General features: G+C 43.0%; 1 protein-coding gene across 11 annotated transcripts in view; it reads right to left on the bottom strand.

Annotated features, from left to right (window-relative positions):
• OTUD7B (OTU deubiquitinase 7B) overlaps positions 1-18,477 on the bottom strand; it is a 73,007-nt gene that overhangs the window by 7,945 nt on the left and 46,585 nt on the right. For all 11 annotated transcript variants that reach the window (XM_016926178.4, XM_016926191.4, XM_063814336.1 and 8 more), the window contains 5 exons: positions 14,006-14,118; positions 4,416-4,543; positions 3,951-4,100; positions 3,289-3,403; positions 1,566-1,650 (listed from right to left, as the gene is read on the bottom strand). In XM_016926178.4, the coding sequence (XP_016781667.1) occupies positions 1,566-1,650; positions 3,289-3,403; positions 3,951-4,100; positions 4,416-4,543; positions 14,006-14,118 (591 nt within the window). The remainder of the gene's footprint in view (positions 1-1,565; positions 1,651-3,288; positions 3,404-3,950; positions 4,101-4,415; positions 4,544-14,005; positions 14,119-18,477) is intronic.

Below are 18,477 nucleotides of genomic sequence, written 5' to 3'. Positions count from 1 at the left end.
CCCAAAACAGAGGTCTATCTACAGAAGACTTTGGACGAAATAATGATCATCTCAAGTTCAACAAACAGTCCAGAAAACCTTTCTTAAAGAATATGTTAAGCCAGGCGCGGTGGCTCATGCCTGTAATCCCAGCACTTTGGGAGGCCGAGGTGGGTGGATCACCTGAGGTCGGGAGTTCCAGACCAGCCTGACCAACATGGAGAAACCCCGTCTCTACTAAAAATACAAAATTAGCCGGACATGGTGGTGCATGTCTGTAATCCCAGCTACTCAGGAGGCTGAGGCAGGAGAATCGCTTGAACCCAGGAGGCGGAGGTTGCAATAAGCTGAGATCGCACCATTGCACTCCAGCCTGGGCAAAAAGAGTGAAACTCCATCTCAAAGAAAAAAAAATAATAATAATAATATGTTTTAGGTCAGGCGCGGTGGCTCACGCCTGTAATCCCAGCACTTTCGGGGGCCAAGGCAGGCGGATCACAAGACCAGCCTGGCCAACATGGCGAAACCCCATCTCTACTAAAAATAGAAAAATTAGCTGGACATGGTGGCGGGCACCTGTAATCTCAGCTACTCGGGAGGCTGAGGCAGGAGAATCGCTTGAACCCAGAAGGTGGAGGTTGCAATGAGCTGAGATCGTGTCATTGCACTCCAGCCTGGGCGACAAGAGCAAGATTCCGTCTCAAAAAATATATATATGTTTTAGTATCAGACAACAGAGACTGGCTGGAGAGGAGATGTGGAAAACAGGAGACTAACGGTTTTTAAAAAGCAGGAAAGGGCTGGGTGCGGTGGCTCATGCCTGTAATCCCAGAACTTTGGGAGGCCAAGGTGGGTGGATCACCTGAGGTCAGGAGTTCGAGACTAGCCTGGCCAACATGGTGAAACTCCGTCTCTACTAAAAATACAAAAATCAGCCGGGTGTGGTGGCGCACGTCTGTAATCCCAGCTACTCGTGAGGCTAATGCAGGAGAATCACTTGAACCTGGGAAGTGGAGGTTGCTGTGAGCCAAGATTGTGCCACTGCATTTCAGCCTGGGTGACAGAGCAAGACTTCCTCTGGAAAAAAAAAAAAAAAAAAAGGCAGGAAAGGCCAGGCGCGGTGGCTCACACTTGTAATCCCAGCACTGTGGGAGGCCGAGGCGGGCAGATCTGAGGTCAGGCATTCGAGACCAGCCTGGCCAACATGGTGAAACCTGTCCTCTACTAAAAATACAAAAATTAGCTGGGTGTGGTGGCGCATGCCTGTAATACCAGCTACTCAGGAGGCTGAGGCAGGAGAATCGCTTGAACCCAGGAGGCGGAGGTTGCAATGAGCCAAGATTGTGCCATTGCACTCCAGCCTGGGTGACAGAACAAGACTCCATCTCAAAAATAAAAATAAAAAATACAATAAAAACAGGAAAAATTGTCTTTGGAACTTATCTGACATCTTCTAGTTACTTCTAACCTTGAATTGTAAGCCACCACTCAGAATAGATTCAGAAGGAAACCATCCCAGATCTCCTTGTTCTGTCACTGAAAATGAAATGAAGACACACCAGGGTAGATGTGGGAGAAGTCTTCACCTGTGCATCAGAGGACAGTGGGATCCACTTCACATTCATGTAGCTATGCAGCAGATGCAATTTGACCTCTAGGGACAGAATTACACTATGAAAAAGAGAAAAAAAAATTTACTGTCACCTTTTAAAAGCAAAGCAATTTGATATAGTTGGGAGAAAGGGTGGGAGAGGGCTACATGGCTTAGGACTCAAATAGGGTTGGGTTTGAACTATTTCTCCACCAATTAATAAGCTTTATGACCTTGAGCAAGTCACTTCAACCTCCCTGAAACTCAGCTGCAGCTGAGAATGGGTATAGATAATATCTATCCTGTAGGGTTGTTGTAAAGATTAAAACAGTGTTTGGAAAGAGCCCAGCACAGTGTCTGGAAAATGGGAAATACTAGATAGTAGCCATTATCATTGTTGTTGTTGTAAATATTATTTAGAAGGAGCTTTTGACAAATAGGTGAGAGGTTATTTTTAAAAAGCCATAAACTCTGGATTTTAAAATCAAACTCTCTTAGCTGGGACCCAGTGGCAGGAGCCCAGAGAGTGAAGCACTAGGTAAGTGCTAAGGGAGGAGCTTTTGCATTCATACACTCTCCATCAGGAAGTTGATGCAGGAGGCAGAAGGAAGGCTTAACAAGCCACAGGGAGGTAGAGTGGGGGCTGAGAGGGTAGGGAACATATTTTTCTTGCTATTAAATTCCAGAAAGGCAAAAACTCAGAGCAAACTATTTTTATCACGTATTTATTTATTTATTTTTTGGATGGAGTTTCACTCTTGTTGCCCATACTGGAGTGTAATGGTACCATCTCAGCTCACTGCAACCTCCGCCTCCTGGATTCAAGTTATTCTCCTGCCTCAGCCACCCGAGTAGATGGGATTATAGACATGCACCACCACGCCTGGCTAATTTTGTATTTTTAGTAGAGACGTGGTTTCTCCATGTTGGCCAGGCTGGTCTCAAACTCCCGACCTCAGGTGATCTGCCTGCCTCGGTTGCCTGTTCACTCTGATGGTGGTTTCTCCCAACATGCTGGGATTACAGGCATAAGCCACCGCACCCAGCCTTGATCAACTCTTTAAAACTCCTCTCACTTGGGCTAAGACATGTGATTTGATTATCCTGATTTTCTTTTTTTTTTTTTTTTTTTTTTTTTTGAGACAGACTCTCACTCTGTTGCCTAGGCTGTAGTGCAGTGGCACGATGTCGGCTCACTGCAACCCCTGCCTCCTGGGTTCAAGTGATTCTCCTGCCTCAGCCTCCCTAGTAGTTGGGATTACAGGCACGCACCACCACGCCTGGCTAATTTTTGTATTTTTAGTAGAGACGAGGTTTCACCATATTGGCCAGGCTTGTCTCGAACTCCTGACCTCATGATCCACCCACCTCAGCCTCCCAAAGTGCTGGAATTACAGGCATAAGCCACCATGCCCGGCCTGATTATCCTGATTTTCTGATCAATGTTTTAGAGATGAATCAGTGTATGAACACTTTTCCTATTGTAAGAAAAGAACAAGTTGAGATGCTAGGATTCCCATCTCTTTCACAGGGAGAAAAAGCAGCTGCACCATGAAAGAGTCCTGGTGCCCAACCTCTCCTCTACCTCCCCATCTTCCCAAAACTCATCTTAGCTTGTGACTGTCTTGCCTGAGCTGAGGAAAAATCCCTGGGAGATGGATGCCACATGTGGAAGAAATCCCAGCACAAAATAGATGAAAAGACTAGGCCTGGCTTACCTGGCCAATCGGACATTGTCACTATCATCTTTGCCCCACTCCCAGCCCTTTCCAGGGTCCACAGCAAAGTGCAAGGGCAGCAGCTTATACTCTGAATCTGTAAGTGGGATCACAGCTGGGGAGGAAGAAACATATCATCAAGGAATCTCCTTAAGAGAGAAAGGTAACTGAACACAGACTTATTTCACTAAAATCATACTAAGGTCTTTAATTGTAGTCACTTCTCAATTCTTACATGTGAATTACCCCTGGTATTAAAACTAATTGGCTAGTTTTCCCGCTACCACGCAGCATATGTTTTAGGCCACAAATCTCCCTGAGTCCCCACCAGTCAGTCAACTAACTCTCATGATGTTCTTTCCAGTTAATGTATATTCAGAGAATTCAGTCATAATTTAAGACAAATTCGAAAAGCATCATTTAGAAGCTCTTACACCTTAATCATAAGCCTTTACTCTGGAAGAGGGTATATAGGTCTTGCTTTTCTCCCAACCCTTTTTTTTTTTAATTTGAAAACTCTGGCGTAACTTCTGGCTTAATAAAACAGTATCAACATGTGCTGTCTGGGCTTGCATGTCACTTAATTCTTTCCTCCTACATTAGATCTCATTCAATTTTTTCAAGTGAAAACAATGCAGACCAAAAGACATGTCATTCAGCACCTTGTTCCTTGGTATTCTCCTTCTGCTCCATGGACACGAGTGCAGAAAAGTGGGCCTGATCATAGGCGAGCACCAGAGGGGAGCGGTGACACTGGCTGGCTGGGACCTCCAAAGGCAGATAGATTCCTCCAAAGGGAATAGGGGCAAATGCTGCAGGAAGCCATGAAGATTATTATGAAGGCTGTGTTTCTGCCTAGTGGACAATCCCTACATCCCACTCTGCCAACTGAGTCCCTCCCTGCTTTCATTCCAACATGTTTAATAATTCTTTCCTAAGAAGCCCTGTCAACTAATCCCAACTGCTTTACTCAGAATCTCTTGAGAATTTTGCACTATTCTAATTGATAACTTGCTTTTTCCCCAAGGGTCTATATATCCCCTTTCCTGCCTTCCTTCCAATGCTTAGCCTAAGGCTTTGCAAAAGGGGGTGCTCAGGATGGAGTGAGGACTGACTGGCTGACTCACCTTCCCCTCCGGAGTCCCTCAGCATGGTGTCTGCCACGACGACTATGGGCCTCCTAAGCACATGAGCAAGGACAAAGACGTGAAACTCTTCAAGGCTCTCATATACAGGCTCCTCAGAACTCTCCACCCTGGAACGACGGGAGGGGAGAGAGTGGAAAGGGTGCAGTAAAAATGACAGAGTAGAAACAGGAGACCCTGAAGACCAGTTCTGCAGAAAGGGAAAAGAAGAATGTCCTTTCCTGGTTTTCCAATCTTAAGGCTGCCACTGATATAGCTGATTATTTTATGCTACCATGGCTGTTTCTACTTCCGTTTCACAGATGGGGAAATCCAAGAGAAGAGATTTGAAGGCTCTAGGGTTAAAGCAGTGTTAGGAATTCGGAGGTAATCCCTATCTCTTAATATTCTTCCTGTTCAATAGCCTCTCTCCATTCTCTTCATCCAGTAGCTCAATACACAACTGCATAGCTTCATCCTACTTATTTTATATACTACAGCCACCCACACATCACACTCATGTCTTACAAAAACAGCCAAACACAATTCCTTTCCTATGTTCCCTCACTGAAAGAACAGCTTCACCATCTATCCAGTAGCATAATCAGAAATTTGGAAATATTTATTGTGCTTTTATCTCTCACCTTCCAGTAATCACGTGATTTAACCAATTCCATCTCCCGTGTGTTTTTTTGTTTTTTTTTTTCTTTTTTTTTTTTGAGATAGAGTCTCGCTCTGTCCCCCAGGCTGGAGCAGTGGCGCGATCTCGGCTCACTGCAAGCTCTGCCTCCCAAGTTCACGCCATTCTCCTGCCTCAGCCTCCCGAGTAGCTGGGACTACAGGCACCCGCCACCTCGCCCAGCTAATTTTTTGTACTTTTTGTATTTTTTTTTTTTTTTTTCTTTTTTGAGATGGAGTCTCACTCTTTCGCCCAGACTGGAGTGCAGTGGTGCGATCTGGGCTCACTGCAAGCTCCACCTCCTGAGTTCAGGCAATTCTCCTGCCTCAGCCTCCCAAGTAGCTGGGACTACAGGTGCCCACCACCACGCCTGGCTAATTTTTTTGTATATTTAGTAGAGATGGGGTTTCACCGTGGTCTCGATCTCCTGACTTCGTGATCCACCCGCCTCGGCCTCCCAAAGTGCTGGGATTACAGGCGTGAGCCACCGTGCCTGGCAATTTTTTAAATTTTTAGTAGAGACGGGGTTTCACCGTGTTGGCCAGGATGGTCTTGATCTCCTGACCTCGTGATCCGCCCGTCTCAGCCTCCCAAAGTGCTGGGATTACAGGTGTGAGCCACCAGGCCTGGCCTTCCTGTGTGTTTCTTTTATCTGTCTCCCCGGGCTTATCTTTAGTCTACCACACTGTTCATCCATGGCCCTTTCCTGGATTACTACAACTGCATCTTATCCCACTCCTTTCCACTTCATTGTCCACTGGAGTCAGCGTGTTCAAATACGGAGGGACAAATTTGCTCCTGTCATTCACATACTCAATATTCAATGGCTTCCACCCCCTAAAGCAATTTTATTCAATATTGGATGCTGATTACAAACAAGGATTTCTGGGCCTTACCTCTGTCCAACTCAACTGGACTTTTCTGGGGTGGAGGTCCAGAAATCAGCTTTTTAAATAACTCTCCCAGATTATTCTTATGTACAATAAAATCTGCATAGGTTATAATTTTTAACCATTATGGAAAATTTCAAAATTTTAAACATATTCAATACTAGAAATGATAATATACTAAACACTCATGTATCCATCACCCAGCTTTAACAATTATAAACACATGGTCAACCTTTTTTTTTTTTTAAACAGAAAGTTTATTACAGCATATTACAGGCTTGTGTCAGTACTAAATTGATCAATAAACAGATTCTAGGCTGCACTTTCAGGAATGCACCCAAAGCTACTCCTCAGATCTAGAGTAGCATGGGAACTGCTTGCTGCTCCTGCACAATTTTTTTTTATTATACTTTAAGTTCTAGGGTACATGTGCACAATGTGCAGGTTTGTTACATAAGTATACATATGCCACGTTGGTGTGCTGCACCCATTAACTCGTCATTTACATTAGATATATCTCCTAATGCTATCCCTCCCCCCTCCCCCCACTCCACAACAGGCCTTGGTGTGTGATGTTCCCCACCCTGTGTCCAAGTGTCCTTATTGTTCAATTCCCACCTATGAGTGAGAACATGTGGTGTTTGGTTTTCTGTCCTTGCGATAGTTTGCTCAGAATGATGGTTTCCAGCTTCATCCATGTCCCTACAAAGGACATGAACTCATGCTTTTTTATGGCTGCATAGTATTCCATGGTGTATATGTGCCACATTTTCTTAATCCAGTCTATCATTGTTGGACATTTGGGTTGGTTCCAGGTCTTTGCTATTGTGAATAGTGCCACAATACACATACATGTGCATATGTCTTTATAGCAGCATGATTTATAATCCTTTGGGTATATACCCAGTAATGGGATGGCTACGTCAAATGGGATTTCTAGTTCTAGAACCTTGAGCAATTGCCACACTGTCTTCCACAATGGTTGAACTAGTTTACAGTCCCACCAACAGTGTAAAAGTGTTCCTATTTCTCCACATCTTCTCCAGCACCTGTTGTTTCCTGACTTTTTTAATGATCACCATTCTAACTGGTGTGAGATGGTATCTCATTGTGATTTTGATTTGCATTTCTCTGATGGCCAGTGATGATGAGCATTTTTTCATGTGTCTGTTGGCTGCATAAATGTCTTCTTTTGAGAAGTGTCTGTTTATATCCTTTGCCCACTTTTTGATGGGGTTGATTTTTTCTTATAACTTTGTTTAAGTTCTTTGTAGATTCTGGATATTAGCCCTTTGTCAGATGAGTAGATTGCAAAAATTTTCTCCCATTCTGTAGGTTGCCTGTTCACTCTGATGGTGGTTTCTTTTGCTGTGCAGAAGCTCTTTAGTTTAATTAGATCCCATTTGTCTATTTTGGCTTTTGTTGCCATTGCTTTTGGTGTTTTAGTCATGAAGTCCTTGCCCATGCCTATGTCCTGAATGGTATTGCCTAGGTTTTCTTCTAGGGTTTTTATGGTTTTAGGTCTAACATTTAAGTCTTTAATCCATCTTGAATTAACTTTTTTATAAGGTGTAAGGAAGGGATCCAGTTTCAGCTTTCTACCTATGGCTAGCCAGTTTTCCCAGCACCATTTATAAAATAGGGAATCCTTTCCCCATTTCTTGTTTTTGTCAGGTTTGTCAAAGATCAGATTGTTGTAGATGTGTGGTATTATTTCTGAAGGCTCTGTTCTGTTCCATTGGTCTATATCTCTGTTTTGGTACCAGTACCATGCTGTTTTGGTTACTGCAGCCTTGTAGTATAGTTTGAAGTCAGGTAGCGTGATGCCTCCAGCTTTGTTCTTTTGGCTTAGGATTGTCTTGGCAATGCAGGCTCTTTTTTGGTTCCATATGGACTTTAAAGTAGTTTTTTCCAATTCTGTGAAGAAAGTCATTGGTGGCTTGATGGGGATGGCACTGAGTCTATAAATTACCTTGGGCAGTATGGCCATTTTCACGATACTGAGTCTTCCTATCCATGAGCATGAAATGTTCTTCCATTTGTTTGTGTCCTCTTTTATTTTGTTGAGCAGTGGTTTGTAGTTCTCCTTGAAGAGGTCCTTCACATCCTTTGTAAGTTGGATTTCTAGGTATTTTATTCTCTTTGAAGCAATTGTGAATGGGAGTTCACTCATGATTTGGCTCTCTGATTGTCTATTATTGGTGTATAGGAATGCTTGTGATTTTTGCACATTGATTTTGTATCCTGAGACTGCTGAAGTTGCTTATCAGCTTAAGGAGATTTTGGGCTAAGACAATGGGGTTTTCTAAATATACAATCATGTCACCTGCAAACAGGGACAATTTGACTTTCTCGTTTCCTAATTGAATATCCTTTATTTCTTTCTCCTGCCTGATTGCCCTGGCCAGAACTTCTAACACTATGTTGAATAGGAGTGGTGAGAAAGGGCATCCCTGTCTTGTGCCAGTTTTCGAAGGGAATGCTTCCAGTTTCTGCCCATTCAGTATGATATTGGCTGTGGGTCTGTCATAAATAGCTCTTATTATTTTGAGATACGTCCCATCAATATCTAGTTTATTGAGTTTTTAGCATGAAGGGCTGTTGAATTTTGTCAAAGGCCTTTTCTGCATCTATTGAGGTAATCATGTGGTTTTTATCTTTGGTTCTGTTTATATGATGGATTATGTTTATTGATTTACATATGTTGAACCAGCCTTGCCTCCCAGGGATGAAGCCAACTTGATCTTGGGGGATAAGCTTTTTGATGTGCTGCTGGATTCGGTTTGCCAGTATTTTATTGAGGATTCTTGCATTGATGTTTATCAGGGATAGTGGTCTAAAATTCTCTTTTTTTGTTGTGTCTCTGCCAGGCTTTGGTATCAGGATGATGCTGGCCTCATAAAATGAGTTAGGGAGGATTCCCTCTTTTTCTATCGATTGGAATAGTTTCAGAAGGAATGGTACCAGCTCCTCTTTGTACCTCTGGTAGAATTCGGCTGTGAATCCATCTGGTCTTGGACTTTTTATGGTTGGTATGCTATTATTGCCTCAATTTCAGAGATGCTATTGGTCTATTCAGGGGTTCAAATTCTTCCTGGTTTAGTCTTGGGAGGGTGTATGTGTCCAGGAATTTATCCATTTCTTCTACATTTTCTAGTTTAATTGTATTGAGGTGTTTATAGTAGTCTCTGATGGAAGTTTGTATTTCTGTGGGATCGGTGGTGATATCCCCTTTATCATTTTTTATTGTGTCTATTTGATTCTTCTCTCTTTTCTTCTTTATTAGTCTTGCCAGCGGTCTATCAATTTTGTTGATCTTTTCAAAAAACCAGCTCCTGGATTCGTTGATTTTTTGAAGGGTTTTTTGTGTCTCTATCTCCTTCAGTTCTGCTCTGATCTTAGTTATTTCTTGCCTTCTGCTAGCTTTTGAATGTTTGCTCTTGCTTCTCTAGTTCTTTTAATTGTGATGTTAGGGTGTCAATTTTGGATCTTTCCTGCTTTCTCTTGTGGGCATTTAGTGCTATAAATTTCCCTCTCCACACTGCTTTGAATGTGTCCCAGAGATTCTGGTATGCTGTGTCTTTGTTCTCATTGGTTTCAAAGAACATCTTTATTTCTGCCTTCATTTCATTATGTACCCAGTAGTCATTCAGGAGCAGGTTGTTCAGTTTCCATGTAGTTGAGCAGTTCTGAGTGAGTTTCTTAATCCCGAGTTCTAATTTGATTGCACTGTGGTCTGACAGACAGTTTGTTATAATTTCTGTTCTTTTACATTTGCTGAGGAGTGCTTTACTTCCAACTATGTGGTCAATTTTGGAATAAGTGCGATGTGGTGCTAAGAAGAATGTATATTCTGTTGATTTGGGGTGAAGAGTTCTGTAGATGTCTATTAGGTCTGCTTGGTGCAGAGTTGAGTTCAAGTCCTGGATATCCTTTTTAACTTTCTGTCTCGTTGATCTCTCTAATGTTGACAGTGGGGTGTTAAAGTCTCCCATTATTATTGTGTGGGAGTCTAAGTCTCTCTGTAGGTCTCTAAGGACTTGCTTTATGAATCTCGGTGCTCCTGTATTGGGTGCATATATATTTAAGATAGCTCTTCCTGTTGAATTGATCCCTTTACCATTATGTAATGGCCTTGTCTCTTTTGATCTTTGTTGGTTTAAAGTCTGTTTTATCAGAGACTAGGATTGCAACCCCTGCTTTTTTTTGATTTCCATTTGCTTGGTAGATCTTCCTCCATCCCTTTATTTTGAGCCTATGTGTGTCTCTGCACCTGAGATGGGTCTCCTGAATATCGCACACTGATGGGTCTTGACTCTATCCAATTTGCCAGTCTGTGTCTTTTTAATTGGAGCATTTAGCCTATTTACATTTAAGGTTAATACTGTTATGTGTGAATTTGATCCTGTCATTATGATGTTAGCTGGTTATTTTGCTCGTTAGTTGATGCAGTTTCTTCCTAGCATCGATGTTCTTTACAATTTGGCATGTTTTTGCAGTGGCTGGTACCGGTTGTTCCTTTCCATGTTTAGTGCTTCTTTCAGGAGCTCTTGTAAGGCAGGCCTGGTGGTGACAAAATCTCTCAGCATTTGCTTGTCTGTAAAGGATTTTATTTCTCCTTCACTTATGAAGCTTAGTTTGGCTGGATACGAAATTCTGGGTTGAAAATTCTTTTCTTTAAGACTGTTGAATATTGGCCCCCACGCTCTTCTGGCTTGCAGAGTTTCTGCCGAGAGATCTGCTGTTAGTCTGATGGGCTTCCCTTTGTGGGTAACCCGACCTTTCTCTCTGGCTGCCCTTAGCATTTTTTCCTTCATTTCAACTTTGGGAATCTGACAATTATGTATCTCCAGAGTTGCTCTTCTCAAGGAGTATCTTTGTGGCGTTCTCTGTATTCCCTGAATTTGAATGTCGGCCTGCCTTGCTAGGTTGGGGAAGTTCTCCTGGATAATATCCTTAAGAGTGTTTTCCAACTTGGTTCCATTCTCCCCGTCACTTTCAGGTACACCAATCAGACATAGATTTGGTCTTTTCACATAGTCCCATATTTCTTTGAGGCTTTGTTCGTTTCTTTTTACTCTTTTTTCTCTGAACTTCTCTTCTTGCTTCATTTCATTCATTTGATCTTCAATCACTCATACCCTTTCTTCCACTTGATTGAATCAGCTACTGAAGCTTGTGCATGCGTCACATAGTTCTTATGCCATGGTTTTCAGCTCCATCAGGTCGTTTAAGGTCTTCTCTATGCTGTTTATTCTAGTTAGCCATTCGTCTAATCTTTTTTCAAGGTTTTTAGCTTCTTTGCAATGGGTTCGAACATCCTCCTTTAGCTCAGAGTTTGTTATTACCGATCGTCTGAAGCCTTCTTCTCTCAACTCGTCAAAGTCATTCTCCGTCCAGCTTTGTTCTGTTGCTGGTGAGGAGCTGCGTTCCTTTGGAGGAGAAGAGGCACTCTGATTTTTAGAAGTTTCAGCTTTTCTGCTCTGGTTTCTCCCCATCTTTGTGGTTTTATCTACCTTTGGTCTTTGATGATGGTGACATACAGATGGGGTATTGGTGTGGATGTCCTTTCTGTTAGTTTTCCTTCTAACAGTCAGGACCCTCAGCTGCAGGTCTGTTGGAGTTTGCTGGAGGTCCACTCCAGACCCTGTTTGCCTGGGTATCACCAGCGGAGGCTGCAGAACAGCAAATATTGCAGAACGGCAAATGTTGCTGCCTGATCCTTTCTCTGGAAGCTTCATCTCAGAGGGGCACCCGGCTGTGTAAGGTGTCAGTCAGCCCCTACTGGGAGATGTCTCCCAGTTAGGCTACTCAGGGGTCAGGGACCCACTTGAGGAGGCAGTCTGTCCGTTCTCAGATCTCAAACTCCGTGCTGGGAGAACCACTACTCTCTTCAAAGCTGTCAGACAGGGACGTTTAAGTCTGCAGAAGTTCCTGCTGCCTTTTGTTCAGCAATGCCCTGCCGCCAGAGGTGGAGTCTACAGAGGCAGGCAGGCCTCCTTGAGCTGCAGTGGGCTCCACCCAGTTCGAGCTTCCCGGCCACTTTGTTTACCTACTCAAGCCTCAGCAATGGCGGACGCCCCTCTCCCAGCCTCACTGCCTCCTTGCAGTTCTACCTCAGACTGCTGTGCTAGCAGTGAGCAAGCCTCCGCGGGCATGGGACCCTCCGAGCCAGGCACGAGATATAATCTCCTGGTGTGCCATTTGCTAAGACCGTTGGAAAAGCGCAGTATTAGGGTGGGAATGTCCCGATTTTCCAGGTACCGTCTGTCACGGCTTCCCTTGGCTAGGAAAGGGAATTCCCCAACTCCTTGTGCTTCCCAGGTGAGGCAATGCCCCGCCCTGCTTCGGCTCACGCTCCGTGGGCTATACCCACTGTCCGACAAGCCCTAGTGAGATGAACCCGGTACCTCAGTTGGAAATGCAGAAATCATCCCTCTTCTGCGTCACTCATGCTGGGAGCTGTAGACTGGAGCTGTTCCTATTCGGCCATCTTCAACACTTGGTCAATCTTGTTTTACTACACCTCAGATCTATTTACCTACCTCCCCCATCACGGGGCTACCACCAGATAATTTTGAAGCAAATCCTGGACATTATATAATTTCATCCATTTTTATTTTATTTCAGTTTCTATCTCTAAAAACATAAAGGACTACCTTTTTTTTTTTTTTTTTTTTGAAATGGAGTCTCACTCTGTCGCCAGGGCTGGAGTGCAGTGGCACGAACTTGGCTGACTACAACCTCTGCTTCCTGGGTTCAAGCAATTCTCCTGCCTCAGCCTCTCGAGTAGCTGGGATTACAGCCGCCTAGCACCACACCCAGCTAATTTTTTGTATTTTTAGTAGAGACAGGGTTTCACCACATTGGCCAGGCTGGTCTCGAATTCCCGCCCACCTCGGCCTCCCAAAGTTCTGGGATTACAGGCGTGAGCCACTGCGCCTGGCCAGGACTACCTTTTTAAACAACCACTATACCATTAATATCACATTTTATAATTTTAACAATAATCAAACACAGAGACATTGTTCACATTTCCTTAATTGTCTTATGATGTCCACACATCCCAACTGGTTGATGTCTTTTTTTTTCTTTTAGAGACAGAGGTCTCTCTGTCACCCAGGCTGGAGTGCAGGGGTGCTGTCACAACTCACTGCAGCCTCGACCTCCCCAGCTCAGGCAATCCTCCCACCTCAGCCTCCCAAGTAGCTGGGACTATAGGCATGCACCACCATGCCTGGCTAATTTTTTTTTTTTTTAAGATGTGGTCTCACTGGCCAGGCATGGTGGCTCATGCTTGTAATCCCAGCACTTTGGGAGGCCAAAGTGGGTGGATCACTTGAGGCCAGGAGTTTGAGATCACCCTGGCCAAAATGGTGAAACCCCGTCTCTAATAAAAATACAAAAATTAGCTGGGCGTGGTGGCATGCATCTGTAGTCCCAGCTACTTGGGAGGCTGAAACAGAGAATCACTTGAACCCTGAAGGCAGAGGTTGCAGTGAGCAGAGATCACACCACTGCACTCCAGCCTGGGCAACAAAGTAAGACTCTGTCTCAAAAAAAAAAAAAGAAAAAAAAAGAAAAGAAAAAGAAATGGGGTCTCACTATGTTACCCAGGCTGGTTTCGAACTCCTGGGCTCACACGATCCTCCTGCCTCAGCCTTTCAAAGTGCTGAGATTACAGGTGTGAGACACCACACCCGGCCTGATATGTCTTTTTAGTCCATTTAAACCTACAAGTTCCTTGTCCCTTTTTATTTTCCTTGCAGTTTACTTACTGAAGATACGGGGTCATTTGTCCTGAAGTTTCCAAAGTCTAGATGGGCTACTTTATATTCCAGTTCAATACCGAACTACCTGTAGTTCCTAAACATATCATGTTGTTACACACTTTTGTGCCCTTAGCATAGTTCCTCTCTTTCCTTCTAATATCCTCTTAGCACAGAGCTCTCTAGACACTGGGCTGTGGAAGCCCAATGAGGACTCTATGCAGGTTTCCTCCTCCCCTACTTAGCCATACTTACCCACCACAGTTGGCTCCATTGGTACCTAGATGCATTCGGGGTTCACTTGAGGCAAGCTTGATCAGTTCATTCCACTCCTTCTGCCATTCATCTTCTGTGTATACCAGCCCTGACTGTGTGAAGGACAGGCAGGGGACATTGGGCAATTAGAGGCTGGGTTCTAAGAGGCAATACCTACTCCACCTTATTCACTGTTACTTACTCCCTAATCCCTTAGCACTTCATTTACAAATTGTACTACAAAGTCAAATCTCTTATCTCTTTTACAGTCAAGATCCATGAACTAATAGTCTATGACTATTACACTTCTTTATCATCCATTCTTTTTGACCTACTGCAATCTGTCCCATTTCTTCCCTCCATCCTGCTCACCCACCTGCCACATAACATTTCACCTACCTGATTTTGGCAAAGAACAATGACCTTCTAATTGCCAAATTCAGTGGACCCTGGTTCCCATCTTGGCCTTCACGTGGGTTATTTTCCTCTTTAAATTTTCTTTGCCATTAGCGTCCATAAAATTACTTTCTATTCCTCTAAATTCTGTCTGCCCCCAAAATACTAGTGGTGTGTCAATGATTTTCACCTTGGTTCCCTCTGGGTGATCTCTTCTACTGCCATAATCTCATCCACTACCATCTGTATGGTATATACCATCTATCTCCAGCCCAGATTTCTTAATTTCTTTTCTTTTTCTTTCTTTCTTTTTTTTTTGAGACAGAGTCACCCAGGCTGGAGTGCAATGGCACAATCTCGGCTCGCTGCAACCTTCACCTCCCGGGTTCAAATGCTTCTCCTGCCTCAGCCTCTCAAGTAGCTGGAATTACAGCACCCACCACCAGGCCCAGCTAATTTTTGTATTTTTAGTAGAGACGGGCTTTCCCCATGTTGGCCAGGCTGGTCTCGAACTCCTGACCTGGTGATCTGCCTGTCTCAGCCACCCAAAATGCTGGGATTACAGGCATGAGGCACTGCACTCAGCCTAGACTTCTTAATTTCTATATTCATATATCCAGCTACCTACTGGAGACTGCCACCTGCCCATGGCTACCTCAAACTCTGCAAAGTCAAAATAGAACTCCTGTTTTTTCCCAAACCCACTCTTCTTCCTATTTTCCTACCTTAGTGAATAGCACCAACTATCACCCAAACATCCAAGCTCAAAACCAAGGAATTATCTAATATTCCTTTCTTTCTTTCACCCACCCCACACCTGGATACCTTCTTTTTTTTTTTTTTTTTTTTTTTTTTTTTTTTTTTTGAGACAGAGTCTCACTCTGTCGCCCAGGCTGGAGTACAGTGGAACGATCTCGGCTCACTGCAACCTCCACCTCCCGGGTTCAAGCAATTCTCCTGCCTCAGCCTCCCAAGTAGAAGTGCTGCATACAAAGCCTTCTTCCTGGCCCCTACCCACTTCTCTAGTCAGATATATCTCACTGAATCAGCTGTAGTTCCTGAAATATACCATGTTGTTTTATACTACTGAGCTTTTGTCTAAGCTGTTCCTTCTGCCTGGAGTAGCTCACTTTCTATCAACCTTGTGAACAATTTCTCAACTTTTAGGACAGAACTCAGGTATCATTCCTCTAAATAGTCTCCTAAATCTCCCTTGGCAGATCAACCACTCCTTCCTTTGTATCCTCTCTCCCTAACTGCTATAGAGTTGTTGTTGTTTTTTTGTTTGTTTGTTTGAGACAAAGTCTTGCTCTGTCACCCAGGATGGAGTGTGGTGGCATGATCTTGGCTCACTGCAACCTCCACCTCCCAGGTTCAAGCAATTCTCCTGCCTCAGCCTCCTGAGTAGCTGGGACTACACGTGCACACCACCATGCCTGGCTAGTTTTGTATTTTTAGTAGAGACGGGGTTTCACCATGTTGGCCAGGCTGGTCTCGAACTACCAACAGGTGATCCGCCTGCCTTGGCCTTCCAAAGTGCTGGGATTACAGGCATGAGCCACCGCATCCGGCCAGCATTAACTGCTATAGAGACGTCTATTGTAAGAGTCATCATACATGTTATAACCTGTTGCAATTATGTATTTACATGTCCATCTCCTCCTCTATGCTAGGATCATGTTTTATGCAATACACCCAAGGTCTATTTTGTGACTATAATCAATAAACATATGCTAAGTGAAACTACAATTTTTATCAAAGGAGAGCAGGCAATGGTACAAGCAATTTTAAAATACATTGGCTTTAGGATGTATATAATGATAAGGGAAATAAGTTTAACTTATTAATTTTATTTGGCTGACATTAGTATTAAAATGAGTCTATACGGCTTAACCGCACACTGACAGAGTAGAAGGAAATCACTGGAAACATGAGGGGTATTGGGAACAAATTTAATGGGAATTTTTTAAATGACACAGCTATTTTCAATTTGTAAAATGCTATCACAAATTTTACTTCAATTAAAAATAAAGAGAGCAATGCCCAGGTTCTATATGGAGTGCTGCAGTCACTCCAATAGACACATCCAGAGGGATCCGGCTCCCTCTTCCTGGCCGGTTTCTGCTTCCTGTTTTAATGTACACAGCCACTAGGTGGTGTACAACTTCTAGCCTTAACATTTAAGAAACTATTACTGAGCCTCACCACCAATTTCAACATAAAACAAGGAAGCCCAGGAAATCAAAACTTATTTAGTGTGGTTTTGGTACTGGGGAGCTAAAGGAAGCTTCCCCAGTTCATTATCCTCCTCCTACCATTCCCACTCCCAAGGTGGGTATAATGCTATGAATGGTCTAAGCTAAGACAATTTATGAAGGCCACATTTTCAGTATGAACTTTCACTGTACTGAGCAAAAGGACTAAAACTATTGCTCCATTACTAGCCACTATTCTCTATGCATGTTGGGGACTTTCAGATGGAAAGGCTGACTTTGAGAGGGAAAGGCTGGCTGGCCAAGGATAGAACGTGGGTATTTCTGGGTTTCCTGGCTAAATACCATTATAATCTAACCCCATCTTTAGAATAATAACTGTAATTGCTTTAATAACTGGAATTGGGCACACCTAATTTTCTGGGTGTTGCTGTCATTTCTACTTAATAGTTGGCATGTTCTGGTTTGGCCTTTTCTTGCCTCTGCAGTGGTTAAGGTTCCGGTATTATCTGAACTCAACAGTGAAGAGGACAAAGCTGACTACCACAAAACTGACTACTGATTTGCTTTGGATTCTAAATTCTAGGCTAGCTCTAGCTCAGGCAAAAGCTTTCCATGAGATCCAGCCAAGCTTTTGGTGCTAAAAAAGAATGTCACTTATGTGGCCTTGCCCCTGTGGGTTTATTTCCCTCAGGAATCTTCTGGGGAAGACTGGCTGCTCAAGGAGAGGATTCTGATCTTAATATCATCTACTTTTAACAACTGGATTATTTGTTTTTGAGGAAGAAACATAGCATATTCTACTTACATATTAAATCTTCAGGATATAAAATTCTAAATAACTAAAACAAAAAAACTCTTCTACATTGTCAAGTTAGGACAGCAATAAAATGAGAAAAAAAGAAAGGTGGACGAAAAAGGAAAGTTTCTGAAGAGATATTGCCATATTAAATGCCAGAAAGATCCAGCCATAACATGGCAAAAAAAAAATAGATATACATAAAGAGCAGGAGATATAAACATAGCACAGAATCACAGGAAAAGGAAATAGGGAGCCTCATTATTTTTATGTAAAGGCATAATGTCATTATTGAAGGGAAGTAATCAGCAAACTTTTTCTGTAAAGGGCCAGGTAGTCAGTAAGTATGGGCTGTGCAGGCCACATCATGTTACTACTGTGCTGCTGGAGGAAGAAAGCAGTTACACGTGTAAACATCCAAGAAATGCACAGGGCTGTGTTCTGATAAAAGGTTTTTTTTGTTTGTTTGTTTGTTTTACAAAATAGCCATAGTTTGCGCAACCCGTTTTGGAGAGGGCAAGTACAAACAATCTGTTGTTACTGCCTTATATAACAGCAGCCTCAACATTTGACAAACTCCTGAGAAGTACTGTTCAGACTCAATTAAATAGGTATGCTTTGTGTGTGTGTGTGTGATTAGAATGCTGGTTCCTTATGCTTTTTAAAATTTAAAATAAACTAAAACTGAGTATATGAAAAACAAATGGTATATATGTCCAAAAAGATTTTAAGCATTCACATTTCTATAGGGGCTGAAAACATAAGTCTTTAAAAATTGGTCTAGCCTTATTACAAGCAAAAAAACAAAACAATACAAAAATCCTATGGAATTGTCATAACTCATTTTGCAAAACACTGCCACTAAAAGCTATAAAGCACCTACTGGGGGAAAAGCACAATGTTAGATAACCTCTCTGTAGGTCTCATGCCCACCACCAGTTCTCATGACCACATCAGAAGGCATTTACCCCACTGGTGTTAACTGCATTTTCTCCAATTTTCAGGATCATAAGGGGAGTCACACTGACCTAAACACTTGGAAATATTTTCTACTGGCAGGCACC

This window comes from Pan troglodytes, chromosome 1 (assembly GCF_028858775.2).
Source record: "Pan troglodytes isolate AG18354 chromosome 1, NHGRI_mPanTro3-v2.0_pri, whole genome shotgun sequence".
In the NCBI taxonomy this organism is placed as follows: Eukaryota; Metazoa; Chordata; class Mammalia; order Primates; family Hominidae; genus Pan; species Pan troglodytes.
The sequence above is the reverse complement of the archived record's forward strand: the minus strand, read 5'-3'. Positions and strand labels throughout refer to the sequence as shown.